The 19,599-nt window shown below is 39.4% G+C and overlaps 1 protein-coding gene and 1 long non-coding RNA gene across 6 annotated transcripts in view; one reads left to right on the plus strand and one right to left on the minus strand.

The window, feature by feature from the left end:
- The window catches only part of LOC145438137 (uncharacterized), a 175,630-nt gene that overhangs the window by 100,888 nt on the left and 55,143 nt on the right, over positions 1–19,599 (plus strand). For all 5 annotated transcript variants that reach the window (XM_080315510.1, XM_080315511.1, XM_080315514.1 and 2 more), the window contains one exon: positions 14,888–14,953. In XM_080315510.1, coding sequence (XP_080171636.1) covers positions 14,888–14,953 — 66 coding nt within the window. The remainder of the gene's footprint in view (positions 1–14,887; positions 14,954–19,599) is intronic.
- Positions 1–19,599, minus strand: part of LOC145438166 (uncharacterized) — a 357,286-nt gene that overhangs the window by 92,742 nt on the left and 244,945 nt on the right. The gene's annotated exons all lie outside the window — the stretch shown is intronic.

Consider the following 19,599-nt stretch of genomic DNA (forward strand, 5'->3'; position numbering starts at 1 on the left):
TCTATTGCAATGGACCTCACACAAGCTTCGCCTTCAAAGGCAAATTAAAAATACTACAATGGAATTGTAGGAGCATTTATAGAAAAATCTCGGAATTGAAATATTTCATAGAAAGACTTGATACAAAACCTGATCTACTCGCACTGCAGGAAACTTATTTGGTTAAAAAGTACATTCCAAAATCAAAGACTATACCCTCGTTAGGAGAGACCGTGACATCCATGGCGGTGGCATCTGCTTCTTTGTCAAATCGAATCTATCATTCGTTCAATTAGATATAGAAAGTGTACACCCAATAGAGATGCAAGCCATCAAACTTGACCAGATTACTGTTTTGAATGTTTAGATCCCTCCAAATCGCAATCTATCGCGCACGCTCCTCGAACGATGTTTTCGCCCCTAGTAGTGTAGTAGATCGCTCGTGATGTGGCAGGGGCTCTTATGGGCGGGGTGGCATGGTGCCGAGAAACCGGGGGTGGCATGGTGACCCTTATGTCTTATGGCGGGGGTGGTGAGTCGCCATTGCGTCTTATGGCGGGGGTCGCATGGTTACCTTTTCGGGTATACGTGCGGCGGCACGGCGTCGTGAAAACTCGTGGTGGCATGGTTACCTTTTCGGGTATACGTGCGGCGGTACGGTGCCGTGAAAACTCGTGGTGGCATGGTTACCTTTTCAGGTATAGGTGCGGTGACATGGTGACCTTTCAGGTAGAGATGATTTGACTAACGTTGTGGGTATAGGCTGCGGCGATGACCTGCCATGGATTGTTTGGTAGTGAACTAACGTTGTGGATATAGACCGCGGCGATGATGTGCCTGTCTTGTATTCTTACGCGATCTCTGGTGATTCGCCATGTGTTCTTATGTGTGCGTCGGCATATCGCCCTTTCGGGTATAGACATCTCTCGCACGTCGTACTTTCGCATGTCGTGCTTTCGCGTATAGGTTGTGTTGGCGATTCACCATGTGTTCTTATGGGTGCGGTCGTGATTCGTACTTTTAGGTATAGACATCTCTCGCATATCATACTTTTGGGTATAGGCATCACTAAACAGGAAATTCACTAATCCGCAGTGCATTGCGCGATTTTGAAAACCAGATGTTGGCGGTTTTGTGTGACCCACTAAATACGTCCGTTCTGGAAATTCGGAGCGCACACTATCGTATCGATTATTCCACTAATTCGGTAAGTACTATTACATACAGGAGTATTCAGTATTCAGCAACGACACGAAAAGCGACAAACAAATAACCGCACTCGTAAATTAACACCTAAAAAAGTGTAAAATAGATTGCAAATCCCGCGATCGCTAACAAGATAATGTCTCGGGTATAACCATTTAGTGACTTGGTGTTAAAGACATACCGATCGCTCACAAGGTAATATTTCGGTAATTAGTTTGTCACAGAGCCGTCGCAGACGGTGATTCGAAAACCAACAATTTGACACTTTCTGGTGGTCGCTATATGTTTTGACATTTCGAACAGTGGCTGACTTTAGTTGCACGCTAAGAATTATGAGAATATTCAATCAATGTGTCAATTTGTCAACTTGAAATGAAACTTACTACACAACTCAAGTTGATTCGTATCTGAATGTGTTAATTCGGTACAATTCTAATTATTTTGAGAAATCTTTTGATTCGACCGTAACCCGAATATTACTGACGCCGACTTTCAGCCGCATCGAATTATTCGCACATTCCGCGCCACTGTTTTCACACTTATAGAATCAATACCAACTATAACTCTACAAGAATCAAGAATCACAAGTATGTGCATTACACAGTTATTGTCTTTATTAACTTGAAATCAAACGCTTAACAAAAACGCGCAACTAATCATTTGGCAACTCTAGCATTACCAAAAAATTCCAGTACTGTTGATTAAAAATCCTTGAGTCATTATTATCAAAAATGTTATAGTACCACATCGGGATCCATTCGCGGGATGTACTAAAGGTAAATCCAAATAATCCACATTCGCGGGATGTACTAAAGGTAAATCCAAATAATCCACATTCGCGGGATGTACTAAAGGTAAATCCAAATAATCCAGAATGAAATATTTGGACTTTGACATAGTGTGAATTGAAATAGGATTGACAAACACGACTACCAACTTTGATCCAGCCACATTTCAAGATCATACTTTGAAACAAGTAATGTAACATTACAACTCTATTCACGATCCCGCTTTCCATTTGTCAAAGAGATATTTTAACATCTTACCATACTCAAAAGAATTATTCACAACATTAACAATTGTTAAAAATCTAGTTTTCACTTACTTGATTATATCACTGCAACTCATAAATTTGAATTAATTCATCCTGGCTGTATTCGTATGCTCGGTCTTTTTTATTCAATTGTAAAGGTTGTTACTATTCTGAAGACAAAGTATTTACTAATCGGTGCATATACGATTTGACTTGGACATATTATATTTTGAGTATACGAGATTTGAATGTCTGACCAATAACTGAGAAATAATTTATCACAATTAAATCCGTAATATTACAGCGTAAAAGATATTGGAATGTCAGCAACTCTGTAAGGTCATAGTTACTACCACTAATTTACCCGACCAACTCGTCATGATCATTCCTGAAATCAACACAAACGTGACCACTGACTTGAGTTAACCACAAAACAGCATCAAGTTTTAAATCCACTTGTAGCTTACGGCTTATTTGAATGCGGGTTATGTTTTGTTGTAATTGAGTGTACGGAAATAGTATTACGTCTCGACATATCACCATGTCGGAATTTGTGACAGAGAATTGAAACATATGCACTTTACAGAGTGTGAAAATATCACTTTGAGTATCGAGTACCGTTCGAAGCTAGCGATCAATTCTTAATCATTTCAGTAACTCCCCATTGTGTGTGCTAAATGTAAAATATCGCGAGGTTATACACTCTAAGACTTTGATCATTACAAAAGTAAATTGTGATATGTTTGTTGGATGCATCCAATTCAACTAGAAGTGTCTAGTGCCCAACACTCGTAATATCAAAAAAGTACTTGCTACACTGTTATTTGCTACGTGTTATGCATTGTTGTTCATTTGTAGTATTGAATGAAATTGTTCTCGAACCCTCAAATAATAATTCCCGACATGAAACCAACCCGCTGAAAGTCGTTACCATCACGAAGATACAATGTGTACGATGTTTGTCAAATGTGTCCTACCTGGCCAACAGAAAACAATTTTCACTAGCTTGGTAATGAAACCGAAGTCTCCATTCGATATATTGTTTGCGTCAAATACTTTACAACGAACACATTTGCGTGGTTGAGCTTTACATCATCAGACTGTCATCTGTACATCAAGAATACATCCGACTTGTAACTGGATCGTTTACCTAACCGAGTTGTATGCACAGTTTGATATTTTTGTCATTTAGTGATTGCTGAACATACCACTTCGACATACCGCGTTGATCTTAATTTCCACCATCGTGATAAGTGAAGTACATTTGTTTTGAATTCATAACAATAGGCTTTTCTACGACATGATAAATTATTGACAAGTTCCGCTTAGAAGATTGGTTGCATATCACGAAAAATAATATACCACACATATTATTACTGTTACTCCATTCATCGGTATTTTTTCCGTTGTCGATTTTCAAACGAGTAAAATTTTTTACTTGAGTTGCTCTGCTTACTATATTTAAATGTAAACTCGCCCGTCTTTCAACAACAAACAAAGTTAAAAAAGTATGCAATCAAACACAACAAGTTTTACGATACTAATTATTATCCCACATAACCCATTTCTTACCGAAGACATATGAAATATATTCATGTTACACGAAAATATTCGCTCATGCTACAAACCTGTACAATGATTGGTGGTGCTTTCACACTGTTTCGATGCCTTAAGAACTTTATTGTCTGAACGGTTGTTCATGTATCGTAATAATCAAGTAGTTCAACATAGAACTAGTATTAACAGAAACACCAGAGTTGTTTACACAAAAGTTTCTATGTGTACAGTATACGAATACCATTTGTAAGTCCAGCACAATTGTGGTATCCATACGAGTTTAGTTAACACAATTTACGACACCGAGGTCGCGTCATCTTTCGTAAGACAACAAACCAAGGCTTCAGGATATGTCCATGTCATAGCAATAAATCAGCTACTCCAACAACAGAGTGCATATGTTTCTAGTTACGGCGCTTACATCTTACACACAAATCAATCTACTTTGCTAACGAAAAGTGGTGAGTCATCATATGGTTGTCCTCACAACTAAAACATACTATCATACAAAATGGTCGTTATAGTTTGCACACCAACGGTACATCATACAAGTAACAAGTCTCGAGAATCCAGTTATTCAAAAAACGTGAAAGTATTTCTACACCAAGTCGTTATGTTGACGAAAGCGTATATTGTAATATCATGATCGATTTGCATTCGTTGGTCACAAACTGTCACTACTCTAAATAATTCTTTTTCACTCAAACGCATACTTGTCACCATTCGTTTTCATCAAGCACGAGTTCAAGAAACTTACTTACTACGATATGAATTTTTATTTTTATGTTGTGTAAATAGGTAATAATTAATTCAAGTAACACTATATCAACATCATCGAGTTGTGCTAATAGATTTACATGTAGTCTTGTGGTTTTCGTCGGGACATACAGCACGAACTAACTGTAGACTCCTCTCTGTTGTACAGCTACTCGGTAATCGAAATGCATTAACATGTAAACAACCATCTTGTTTCGTCACACCAAAAATATGTTCACTGTCGCGATACTCCGCACAAGACGTGCATAGCCTTTTCACACTCGTAATAGTATACCAACGTCAAGCGATAACGTTTAACAACACCAACGACACTAAACCCACGACGTTTACCTATGTAAAATTACCACTTTCACTTGTCAGTCCATCGTTTACCTGACTAAACATATTATTTTACTTTGGGGATTTGACGTTTACCCAGAGTAAGAAACCATTTTCACTTGTAAATATTTTTTTTTCCTCGGCTAATAAACCTTTTTTCACTTGGAAATATATTTTTTCTCTGGGTAACAACCCTTTTTCACTTGGAAATATATTTTTTCTCTGGGTAACAACCCTTTTTCACTTGGAAATATATTTTTTCTCTGGTTAACAAACCTTTTTCACTTGGAAATATATTTTTTCTCTGGGCAACAAACCTTTTTCACTTGGAAATATATTTTTTCCCCGGGTAACAAACCTTTTTCCCTGAGCAACAAACCATTTTCACTTGGTGGTCCGTCGTTTACCCGAGTAAAAATATCATTTTCTTTTGGAGATCGGGCGTTTACCCCGTGTAACAATACATTTTCACTTGGAAAAATACTTTTACCTAGAGTAACTAATCATGTTCTCCTGGGTAACAAACCCTTTTCCCTTGGAAATATATTTTTTCCCTGGGTACTAAACCATTTTCGTTTGGAAATATAAACCATTTTCGTTTGGAAATATATTTTTTTCTCTGAGTAACAACGTCATTTTCTCTTGGAGATGTGATGTTTACCTAAGTAAAAATATCATTTTCGTTTTGAAATCTGACAACCACACGCATCAATTTGGTATTTATTGTATTGGCGACAGTTTGAAATTGATTACAACGAACAGTGACGAAAATATAAACCGACAACCGGTTTCAGAGTATACCCGCATCGATCGCATCGCATCTATATCAGCGGTTAACCACATGAAATAACAGCATACCATTGTATATCGAAATGTATGTTTTGGAAATCGACGGATATTGTATGTCCTGGTGTGTGTGTGTCTGTGTGTGTGTGTGTCCCGGTTCGTGCTTTAGCCTCCCACAGAGTCAATATGTTGAAATTAGCAACCTCCACGACTTTGGTAACTGCTTGGTACACGGATAATGGTTGAATTTAGGTTCTCGTCGTGCTAACAGTTCCGGACTACTTGTGAGTTTTCTCACACATGTTTACTATATTGTGTCACTCTTTATTGGTCAATACATATCCCACCGTTCAGTTTGAAATCGGAAACCCGAGAAAGTATTAACCGGATCCGGATATCAACTCTGAATCGACACACCAATGAACAATATTCAAACATGTTACACCCCGTGTTTCCATGAAAATAACAAGACATTACACATCCAGTATACTTCACGATTGTTCATAGATACCAAGTATTCGCGTAAACGAGGTGTGTGACATTACATACATCATGGATAACATCATGGCCGGCATTACAAGCATCATGGATGACAAATTCATGTTATCAAATCTCATACATGCACCGACTCTGTACATTCAATGTGGGGGTAGATGACTTGGAGACAGAAAAACACACATATTTGACCGTAACACGGTCTTAGTATGAACCGACATGCATCCAACTTGTGTCTTCGGTAAGAAATGGGTTATGTGGGATAATAATTAGTATCGTAAAACTTGTTGTGTTTGATTGCATACTTTTTTAACTTTGTTTGTTGTTGAAAGACGGGCGAGTTTACATTTAAATATAGTAAGCAGAGCAACTCAAGTAAAAAATTTTACTCGTTTGAAAATCGACAACGGAAAAAATACCGATGAATGGAGTAACAGTAATAATATGTGTGGTATATTATTTTTCGTGATATGCAACCAATCTTCTAAGCGGAACTTATCAATAATTTATCATGTCGTAGAAAAGCCTATTGTTATGAATTCAAAACAAATGTACTTCACTTATCACGATGGTGGAAATTAAGATCAACGCGGTATGTCGAAGTGGTATGTTCAGCAATCACTAAATGACAAAAATATCAAACTGTGCATACAACTCGGTTAGGTAAACGATCCAGTTACAAGTCGGATGTATTCTTGATGTACAGATGACAGTCTGATGATGTAAAGCTCAACCACGCAAATGTGTTCGTTGTAAAGTATTTGACGCAAACAATATATCGAATGGAGACTTCGGTTTCATTACCAAGCTAGTGAAAATTGTTTTCTGTTGGCCAGGTAGGACACATTTGACAAACATCGTACACATTGTATCTTCGTGATGGTAACGACTTTCAGCGGGTTGGTTTCATGTCGGGAATTATTATTTGAGGATTCGAGAACAATTTCATTCAATACTACAAATGAACAACAATGCATAACACGTAGCAAATAACAGTGTAGCAAGTACTTTTTTGATATTACGAGTGTTGGGCACTAGACACTTCTAGTTGAATTGGATGCATCCAACAAACATATCACAATTTACTTTTGTAATGATCAAAGTCTTAGAGTGTATAACCTCGCGATATTTTACATTTAGCACACACAATGGGGAGTTACTGAAATGATTAAGAATTGATCGCTAGCTTCGAACGGTACTCGATACTCAAAGTGATATTTTCACACTCTGTAAAGTGCATATGTTTCAATTCTCTGTCACAAATTCCGACATGGTGATATGTCGAGACGTAATACTATTTCCGTACACTCAATTACAACAAAACATAACCCGCATTCAAATAAGCCGTAAGCTACAAGTGGATTTAAAACTTGATGCTGTTTTGTGGTTAACTCAAGTCAGTGGTCACGTTTGTGTTGATTTCAGGAATGATCATGACGAGTTGGTCGGGTAAATTAGTGGTAGTAACTATGACCTTACAGAGTTGCTGACATTCCAATATCTTTTACGCTGTAATATTACGGATTTAATTGTGATAAATTATTTCTCAGTTATTGGTCAGACATTCAAATCTCGTATACTCAAAATATAATATGTCCAAGTCAAATCGTATATGCACCGATTAGTAAATACTTTGTCTTCAGAATAGTAACAACCTTTACAATTGAATAAAAAAGACCGAGCATACGAATACAGCCAGGATGAATTAATTCAAATTTATGAGTTGCAGTGATATAATCAAGTAAGTGAAAACTAGATTTTTAACAATTGTTAATGTTGTGAATAATTCTTTTGAGTATGGTAAGATGTTAAAATATCTCTTTGACAAATGGAAAGCGGGATCGTGAATAGAGTTGTAATGTTACATTACTTGTTTCAAAGTATGATCTTGAAATGTGGCTGGATCAAAGTTGGTAGTCGTGTTTGTCAATCCTATTTCAATTCACACTATGTCAAAGTCCAAATATTTCATTCTGGATTATTTGGATTTACCTTTAGTACATCCCGCGAATGTGGATTATTTGGATTTACCTTTAGTACATCCCGCGAATGGATCCCGATGTGGTACTATAACATTTTTGATAATAATGACTCAGGGATTTTCAATCAACAGTACTGGAATTTTTTGGTAATGCTAGAGTTGCCAAATGATTAGTTGCGCGTTTTTGTTAAGCGTTTGATTTCAAGTTAATAAAGACAATAACTGTGTAATGCACATACTTGTGATTCTTGATTCTTGTAGAGTTATAGTTGGTATTGATTCTATAAGTGCGAAAACAGTGGCGCGGAATGTGCGAATAATTCGATGCGGCTGAAAGTCGGCGTCAGTAATATTCGGGTTACGGTCGAATCAAAAGATTTCTCAAAATAATTAGAATTGTACCGAATTAACACATTCAGATACGAATCAACTTGAGTTGTGTAGTAAGTTTCATTTCAAGTTGACAAATTGACACATTGATTGAATATTCTCATAATTCTTAGCGTGCAACTAAAGTCAGCCACTGTTCGAAATGTCAAAACATATAGCGACCACCAGAAAGTGTCAAATTGTTGGTTTTCGAATCACCATCTGCGACGGCTCTGTGACAAACTAATTACCGAAATATTACCTTGTGAGCGATCGGTATGTCTTTAACACCAAGTCACTAAATGGTTATACCCGAGACATTATCTTGTTAGCGATCGCGGGATTTGCAATCTATTTTACACTTTTTTAGGTGTTAATTTACGAGTGCGGTTATTTGTTGGTCGCTTTTCGTGTCGTTGCTGAATACTGAATACTCCTGTATGTAATAGTACTTACCGAATTAGTGGAATAATCGATACGATAGTGTGCGCTCCGAATTTCCAGAACGGACGTATTTAGTGGGTCACACAAAACCGCCAACATCTGGTTTTCAAAATCGCGCAATGCACTGCGGATTAGTGAATTTCCTGTTTAGTGATGCCTATACCCAAAAGTATGATATGCGAGAGATGTCTATACCTAAAAGTACGAATCACGACCGCACCCATAAGAACACATGGTGAATCGCCAACACAACCTATACGCGAAAGCACGACATGCGAAAGTACGACGTGCGAGAGATGTCTATACCCGAAAGGGCGATATGCCGACGCACACATAAGAACACATGGCGAATCACCAGAGATCGCGTAAGAATACAAGACAGGCACATCATCGCCGCGGTCTATATCCACAACGTTAGTTCACTACCAAACAATCCATGGCAGGTCATCGCCGCAGCCTATACCCACAACGTTAGTCAAATCATCTCTACCTGAAAGGTCACCATGTCACCGCACCTATACCTGAAAAGGTAACCATGCCACCACGAGTTTTCACGGCACCGTACCGCCGCACGTATACCCGAAAAGGTAACCATGCCACCACGAGTTTTCACGACGCCGTGCCGCCGCACGTATACCCGAAAAGGTAACCATGCGACCCCCGCCATAAGACGCAATGGTGACTCACCACCCCCGCCATAAGACATAAGGGTCACCATGCCACCCCCGGTTTCTCGGCACCATGCCACCCCGCCCATAAGAGCCCCTGCCACATCACGAGCGATCTACTACACTACTGCCCCTTCACCACAAAGTGCATTATAGTCGGAGACTTTAACGCCCATCATCCCTTGTGGAAGAGCGACCGAATAAACAGTTGCGGTAGACATCATTACCATGTTATTGATACCAAGGATTTTGTGGTAATAAACACCACTATCCCGACCAGGATTGACATTTCATCCCAATCTCCCGACAATAGTTCATTATTAGACCTGACAATATGCACCAAAGACCTGGCCCATAACGTCTCAACAGATGTTACTGATTATCTGTTAGGAAGCGATCATTACGTCGTACTCACAGAACTCAGCGTAACGGTTGATACTTCGCAGACATACACGAAGAGTTGGTCATTTCATCGCGCGGATTGGGATAAATTCAAAAGCCTCTGTAGTGAGCGATTCTCCGTCGCCTGCGATACACCTCTAAAAATGGAGGACATATCAACTATCATTATAGACGCCGCAGTGAAAAGCATTCCTGAACTAGACCGGTCTCCAAAAGCTCCGTTCCATGGTGGAATAAAGAGTGTTCGAAATCCCTTCGCCTCAAACGTGCGGCCTTCAAAAAGATGAAGCTGACCTTCATCACGGAGGACGTTATCAACTTCAAGCGTCGACGCGCACAAGCAAAGAAAACTATTCTCGCCGCCAAAAAACAATACTGGGAAACCTTTTGCAGTTCCTTCACTGAAAATTCAAACTTGGCGCGTGTTTGGCACGTAGTCAAATCCATGAGCGGAAGTCGCACCTGGAGTCGTATCACCTCCCTTAAAGTCGGCGATCAAGTGTACACAACAGAGCAGGATAAAGCAAATGCACTGGCATCCTACTTTGCGAGTGTCAGTAGTGATGATAGCCTTCAACCAGAATTCCGACATAGACGCGATGCTATGAAGCAAGCAATGCACCAACGCTTATGCGAAATGCAAGATGACACCACGGGAATAAACATCGAATTCAGTGTTTCGGAACTTATACAAACATTAAAGCCTCGGAAGAATACAGCTCCAGGCCACGACCGAATATGCTATCAAATGATAATGAATTTACCACCCTCCTGTCTAAACCTTCTATTACGATCCATTAACGAGGTGTGGAAGACATCCCAGTGCCCATCAGCATGGCGTCACTCCATCATCGTACCTATCCCGAAAAACGGTCAAATTCAAAATTCAATAAAGAGTTACAGACCGATCGCTCTCACCAGCAATATGTGCAAAATAATGGAACGGCTAATCTGCAAAAGGCTATATTGGTGGCTTGAAAACCGAAAAATCCTCCACCCATCTCAAAGCGCATTTCGCAATGGCAGGTCAACTAAAGATAGTGTGATGGCGTTACATGATGATCTCTACAAGGCCTTGGGAAATCAAAGATCCGCAATCTGTATATTTCTGGACATCGAAAAGGCCTATGATCGTGTTTGGAGGGACGGAATAATAATCAAACTGCAAAAAATGGGCTTATCGGGAAAACTTATGCGATGGCTTCACAGCTTCTTACATAACCGCACATTTCAGGTCAGAGTAGGAAATAAGGTGTCGGACAGTCATAAAGTTGAAAAAGGCATCCCTCAAGGAAGCGTTTTAAGTCCATTACTGTATACCGTAATGATGAACGATCTCCCCGAAATGATTAAAACTATTATAAACGTATTTGCAGATGATGTCTGCATCTGGGAATCTGGCCTCAGTTTTGATAAAATAAGAACCGCGATCCAAGAGTCATTAACCGTAATAGAATCATGGTGCAAGAAATGGGGACTCAGTCTAAATACTAAAAAGAAAAATTCCTGCCGTCAAACTAACGCTCAACCATTCCTATATTAGATTTGTCAAGCAGTACAAATACCTAGGAGTCACTTTTGACTCTCGGCTGAACTACGCACATCATTCCAAAGCTGTGGTCAAGAAATGCACAATGCGATTGAATGTGCTGCGCTGCCTGCCAGGAACTAATTGGGGTGCTTCCAAATCTTGTCTCCTGATTCTGTATAGGGTGTTGATAAGGTCGGTCATCGAATACTGCATGGAAGCGTACGTGTTCTCCCCGAAGTATGTCAGAAGACCAATCGCCACTATCCAGAATACCGCGCTCCGAATATGTTGCGGAGCAATGAAAAGTACCCCAATATACCCACTGCAACATTCGTGCAGAGAAATGCCCATGCACCTTAGACAGGTCCAGGCATGCCTAACATATAGGTCGGTCATTATGGCTCACGATTCCCATCCATGTCAATCAATTACACAGGAATCATGGCATGAAATCTTTCCTGACTCGGAACATTTTATTACATTTAACATGCTGACGAAACGTGCTCCTATATTTCAGAATTTCGGTATAGCGAAACGAAATCTCCTGCCAACGCCACCATGGAAAGCAATGAAGTACTCGATTGACTTGAAAATCGAATCATCGATTAGAAACATAGTACATCCCGAAATCGTCAAACGGGAGTGCGAACAGTATATTGACTATCACTACGCTGACTCTATAAAAATCTATACAGACGGGTCAAAGAACGATAACCAATGTGGAGCAGCCTTCTACGTGGACGAGGAAAATCACTCCTGGAACCAGAAACTAATGGGCGTATTGTCGATATTTTCAGCAGAGCTTATTGCAATAAGAGCAGCGTTGGACTGGGTTACGGTAAATTGCTTGCCAAATTCTAACATCAAGATTTTTTCAGACAGCAAAAGCGCTCTGACAGCAATTAACACGACCACTACAACGGATAACATCGTCATCGACATACAAGAACGCAACAACGTCTTGGCCTTCAATAAGAAATCAGTTTCGATGGTATGGATACCTGGACACAAGAATGTTGGTTTCAACGAGAGAGCTGATCAACTGGCGCGAGACGCAGCAAACGATCTACCAAACAACATAGAAAAACATGACATATCTACGAACGAAGCAAGAACTCTGATCCACGAATTCTACAAAACCAAATGGGATTATCACTGGACTCAAATCGACATTGAGTCGCAATATCGACGAATTTTTTCAAGCATCGATGATCATACGAACATGCCGCGGCTCTCCCGTAGAGAATCGTCCATTCTCATTAGGATGCAAACGGGGCATTGTCGACTAAACGCTCATCTGGATAAACTTGGACTTCATGAAACGAGACTTTGCGACACGTGTAATCAACTAGAGACGCTTGACCATTTTGTTACTACATGCAATCGCTACGACCGAGCCAGGGTCCATCTAATTCAATCCGCACATAGACACAATATTCCACTTTCGCTTAGTTCGCTTTTGAAAAGTCCTCACACGCTACAATCACTGTTAGACTTTGTTATATTGTCCACTAGAGACTTATAGTTGTATTAATGAACAAAATAGGCATGGTGCAAAAGGCCTCAGTTAGCCGAGAAGCACCCCCTCCCCCCTATACATACATACATTCTTCAGACCTGCTGACCAACGAGGCAGAGTTCTGTGTTGGGCGATGTTAACCAACTAACATCGACACTAGTATTTGAAATGAAGCAAATTTGTAAAAACAATAGTTGATTTGAAATGTTTGCACTTATACCCCATTCAATTGATGGGCAAATGAGCAGTGTCGTGATCAAGTCACTACCTTCGAGTCACGAATCATCTCGAGTCATTGCACATCTTGACTCGAGTCAATTCAAGTCAAGTCAAGTCACGAGTCAAGTCACAATTCAAGTCAAATTTAATTTTCGAAGAATGAGTGATCATCCAAAGTCACTGCATTTCGCTAGCTGTGTTATAGACAGATTGATTGGCCACTTAACGTGAATCGAATACCGAATATAAAGTTAAATATGCATGAAAAATGCGCTATGTCGCTCACGCGGACGTAGTACTGCTAATAAAATACGTGATTAACTGTATAGCTATATGCTATATTCCATCTGGAATATAGTATGATCGAACACGAAGCCTCGAGAAGTTGAAACAAATTGATATGGCACAATACTCTAACCATCTACATATCGGTCAGAATATAAATGCATGAACTATATTCTTTCCATTTAAATCATGCAATAGGGTGGGTTAACGTGAGCGCTACTAGAATACTTTACTCTCGGCATACTACAACAACGTACGCTGTGATCATGTCGTTTGCGATCAATTTATTTGTGATGTAACAATGGAGGATCAGTGAAACGCACATTCGGTAAATGACTGGTTGCTGGCACAAGTGACACCGGAGTATTACGAACTAGCTGAACATGCACAAGATACAGTGATTTAATCGACACTATGTTACCTTGATGACTTGAAATTGACTCGTAAATATTGCTCCGACTCAATCCACATTTCTGAAGTGCCGAGTCAAGTCCAGCAATTTTTGCAAAATGACTCGAGTCAAGTCAAGTCATACGAAAAAGTTGACACGACTCATCCAAACATAACAAATGAGAAACCAAAGTATGCAGACACCTATATGTTGAAAAACTAAACGTTTGGATCACATCCCAGTAGACTAAAAGATTCACTGCTCGACATATTCATAGTGACATATTTCGCGCAGATTTTTTACTGTATATTATGTAGTCCGTATGTACTTTAATCGTCAGCTGCGTTCAATACCAGACATGTCTCACCTTACAATAGGTCTACATATATATATATATTCCATAGAAGTCTACACGCGTGGTGCAAGTAGTTCACGCTCCCGAATCATTGTAACGACCATGCCAATTCTTTGCCTCAAGATTTCATCCAGCGAGCCTACCCACTGAATATGTTTACAACGTCTGTCGTAAAACCACCTCAAACCAATGCTTCGAAATATCTATAGCACGTAAAATGGTATCTTCGAAATTACATCTTAGAATTTGACATGTTCTTGCTGGTAATTTACAGACACTAGTCTATTTTGATTGTAATTTTTCAATTCGATCCTTTGGACTAGATAATTTTTTCTACATTCGTAGCTTCTACTTGAGATTTTCCAGAATTTTATAGCTATATTGTTACTATAGTACAACACCTTCTATACACAAATAATAATTGATATTTAATAAATCCAATAAAGCGATATAGTCCAGAAGGACATAGCTTTCTCTTCTCGCAGGTATAAACAATTTCAGTTTGACTGTTGGAGTCGACTGCATTCTATGAACGGTTTCTACGCATAAACGTTTCAAATTAATTTTTTTAGAGATAAAAGACTTGAAGCATAGAGTGCGAGACACGGAATCTTCAATTTCTCTTGTAAAACGACGTGGTAAGTAAACACGGAATAATTAACCAATGTTCTATATTGAGCTACATTTCGCTATCATCCTTTTCTCCACAATCGTAACATTTGCCTAAACTTGAGACCGGCACTGAAATGGATTATACTCACCAGTGATTTGGTTCTAAAGCAGTGGTTCTCAACCTTTTTTGACAAGCGCCCCCCTTGGAGTAGGTCAAAAAAATCGCGCCCCCTGACCCCCCTTGCAATTATCGTCATGTCAAAAAGAGCACATCATCTAATACAGAGGTGGGCAACGTTTTTGATAATCATGGCGGCATTTCGATTGCTTATGTAGCGTAAGGCCGCATTCCAGGGCATAGCCGCAATGAACGATCTGGACGCAAAATTCCTATTGTACGCACCGAAATCGCGAGTAGCAATGTTATGAATAGTTGCCGGGAGGTGCATATTGTCGCGCGGGGCGCGAAACTTTTTCAGGGTCGCGAACGAATTGTTATTTCTTGCCAATTCCCATTCCGGCTCAGATTAGGAAGGGCGCTACTGCATTAAAATCGAAAAATGAAGTCTTGTTGAATTGCGCGGAGGGCGAAGAAAATTTCAAGATTAACTAAAATCTCTCGAAAATGCGGGAGTGAATTCGTAATTGCAATTTGCATGTCTACGACCGCCAACACATACTAATTGAATTAGGCGTCGACGGACGCTCAAATTCAATCTAATAGAATACATAAGGTATATCTTACGCCAATTTTGAATTTGCATTCCAGTTGTTGAGTCTTTTACATTGCTGACAAATTTCTCCAAACTTGTTTGAAAATAACAAAAAAACATTGAACATCCATTAATTAATTTCCAGGTAGGTCACCCTGAGACTAATCCTGATGCTGGTAGTGAGTACAGAGAGCAAGGCGTCGTTAGTAGTGAGGGGGTCTACTTTTGTTGCAGGCCAATCAGAGAGCGCCACGTCATCCTAATTGCCACGCCCCTTTTCATGCCCAACCCTAATCACCACGCCTATATGACGCCCATTGCCACGCCTAGATATTCTAATGTTTTGTGAATTTCAATACCGATTTTCCATGTGTATTTAGCAATATGTATTGAATAACTTGCTTCCGAGAAATAAATATCATTCATTATACGTTAGAATTCAGCGCTTTTCATATCTTCTAACACTTTACTCAGTCTCCTTGAAATAGCATTGTATAGTGTACGAGTTCATTTTATTTCGTAAAAAGAGCATATCAATGATATCGTTGATCGTTATTGCGTCGATTCACTAGCTGAAATCCTCCAGATCGGTTGATGTTTCGAGGTACACCGCTTTGCTGCCGTCCGACACTGCGATCCGAGTTCCTGCGTTCGATCTGACCGTTTTGTTTGATGTAGCGATCACTGGCTTGTAGTATATACGATACGAGCGGAAGGTCGGGATTAGGAACAACTACGCTGGGCGAATAGATGACGAATTCATCAGCTCGCAGTATAACCGCTACCTGTATAATGTTTGCATGTCGAGTATAAGGGTATTTAACTCAGCACTAAAATGCCAACGGCTAGCCGCAGGGGTCCGGTTCTCGTTGCTATAATTAAACGAACACCTTCGCCGCAGGTACGCGATCACCGACGTTATAATGATAAGGACAAATTAGCCGCATGAAAGCGAGTCTAATGAATATAACGACAGACAACAAGTTAGTTGAAAAGTAAAACTAATCGTGACCGATGCAAGACGACGTGAAACAGCGCTTTCGCTCGATTCTTGTAGTGACCACATTTCATACGATTCAGTCCTTTTCATGTCACTAGAATAAGGGTGATTAAACCGACAGTGAAACGCCGCCGGCGTCTTACAACGTAATAATGTAAGCTGCGTCGGGTGCTGCTATAATGTTCGGAGCGAATATAGTAGAAAGTCCACGTCTGGACACCTGTATGCAGATGCGCATACTACCGTAGTAAAACACATAACAGAATGCAGGCAAAATTCGATATTGCTTTGTGATGATTTTGATGTTGTTCCATACCGATTGGGAAGATAGGACTCCTAATTTCCTAACTAACTACAAAATCCCTAGTAACATAGTCGGACGCATAACGGAATTTACGCAAAATCGGTATTGCTCTGCGATAATTTTGACCACTATGTTTTGATAATAACTTGCTTCCGAGAAATAAATAACATTCATTATACGTTAGATGATACCTTTCCTTGATATTCTATTATGTGTATTTAGGGCTTATGCGACATCACTATGTTGGCGACAGGCCTGATTTGAACACACTAATTTTGCGAATTAAACTTATCGCTCAACACGGACACTCAATGAAGAGCACCCTGGAGACCCACATAAATGCTCCACAATTCTTGACATATAATATACTGAGCATATAATAAGATGACAAAACCTATACTTGAGTACTCCGAAATGTACAAGTACTTTACCTTTTCACGACGTTTTTGTAAGATGAATACTAATTTTATTGAAAAAATGAAATTTATGTTCTCAAGTAGGTTTTTTGTCTACACGCACCAACAACTCAAGTATTTATGACACAGGAGTGATTCATTAAGTATAGCGCAAGCAGGCCAAACCTATAATTGAGTGCTCCAAAATGTACAAGTACTTCGCTATGTAGTCCCTCCACGTAAAAAGTGACAGATTTAGGCAAAAGTTGCTATAGAACTGCGTTAGTTTTAAAGTTGTTCCATCATGCAATGTGTGATGAAATTTGGTATGCTGCATAATCACAATGCCCTGGAGCTCATTTAGATACGTTTTTTTAATGTAGTTACACATTCTAGTTGTTTTGATGTAAGGAAAAAATCATTCGATAACTCGATAGTTAACACGCGTTGATGTAACTTTCCTCATTTGTATGCATAGCCTACGCGAAATTATTATTAGCATCTTCGAAACTTTTGGTCTAGTTCATCCGCTTGCATTTCGAAACGGACCATCACGACAAGACTCTAACCCACCACATCCGAGGTTTCAGTTGATCATATCGAAGAATATCATGTCCATTCGTGTTACCACCCACAGATTTCGCCATCCTCACACGGTAGTGCTAAGACACAGACAAGATGCGGTGGTGGAAATATTGAAAATGAGAAAGCAGACCTTGGTGTCATTTGATTTGGATTTTACACCCGATGAACCCACCATTCGTACTGCGCATTGGGATGAGGATTCTATCATTGATGTCGAGGGAAAGGAGATGTACAGATTTGTTGGTGTCGTGAATATTCAACGAAAGTCGGGGTATATGCTTGTGCATGGTTCGCGTATTTGACTGTGAAGATATCGCTATACATAACGTGCTGTTCACCGTATCGATAGCACCAACGAATATCCGTGAAAGGGTTGTAATCTCGGTGAAATAGTGTGCGACACATTTTTCCACAATTCGAATGCATGTCGGTTCATACTAAGACCATGTTACGGTCAAATATGTGTGTTTTTCTGTCTCCAAGTCAGCTACCCCCACATTGAATGTACAGAGTCGGTGCATGTATGAGACTTCAGAACATGAATTTGTAATCCATGATGCTTATAATGCCGGCCATGATGTTATCCATGTTGTATGTAATGTCACACACCTCGTTTACGCGAATACTTGGTATCTATGAACAATCGTGAAGTATACTGGATGTGTAATGTCTTGTTATTTTCATGGAAACACGAGGGGGGTGTAACATGTTTGAATATTGTTCATTGGTTTGTCGATTCAGAGTTGATATCCGGATCCGGTTATTTGTAAAGTGGATAGAAAACTACACTATTCCGATGCAGTAAAGACTCTTACACTCTGGATTTTGTGCAGTATATACTAATTTTACATTGCGGAGTATTCCATAAACGTTAATCCAGTGATCCTCCTTCTATTTTCAATCACGATCCGCTTATTATTCTAGGCTTCGAACCCCACACCCAGTACGTTTTATGGGGATTAATATTTTTAGATTAAATATAGCGTATCGAGACTTCGTGAAACTTACTTGGAAATAGTTATTTCTACCCCAATTTAATAGATTTCTCAGATATCGTAGCAACGGAACTGGCTTGAGCGAACGGTTAAGGCGTTGGACTTAAGTTTCAATGAACAAGTGTTCTAAGTTACTCATGTTTTCAACACAACCTAAACGCAAAGTGCACTAATTTCCATATTGATCAAATACCACAAATTTTGCTGGCTTTCAGAGTTAGTAACTAAGCGCGTAACAGAATTTACCTAAAAAAGTCAGTACTCCAAAAATTTTGTAAAGTATAGCTTTTTGGCGTTGGACTTAAGTTCCAATGAACAAGTGTTCACATAGGTTCGAATCCCACACCCACTACGTTTTACGAGAATTAATATTTTTAGATTCAAATTTAGCGTATTGAGTACTTTTTCTGCCTTTTTCAGCGCATTAGAGACGTTTACACTATGGATTTCGTGAGCTTTACTTGAGTTTTATAAATTAACGTAAAAGTAGTCATTTCCGAGTAAGTAAAACGTTCGTATTGTAGGTTCATTTCTGCTTAATACTATAATTATCATGGAGTTGGAGCAGTCCAATATCAAAAACACCCGAAAGTATTTGTTGCATATAGCTAAAAACCTAATTGAGTACTCTGAAGAAGTGCAAGTAGCACACTTTGTGGTATTTCTATGACATCGAAATT

Source organism: Botryllus schlosseri, chromosome 4, assembly GCF_051294905.1.
Source record: "Botryllus schlosseri isolate E-star chromosome 4, Bs_hap1, whole genome shotgun sequence".
In the NCBI taxonomy this organism is placed as follows: domain Eukaryota; kingdom Metazoa; phylum Chordata; class Ascidiacea; order Stolidobranchia; family Styelidae; genus Botryllus; species Botryllus schlosseri.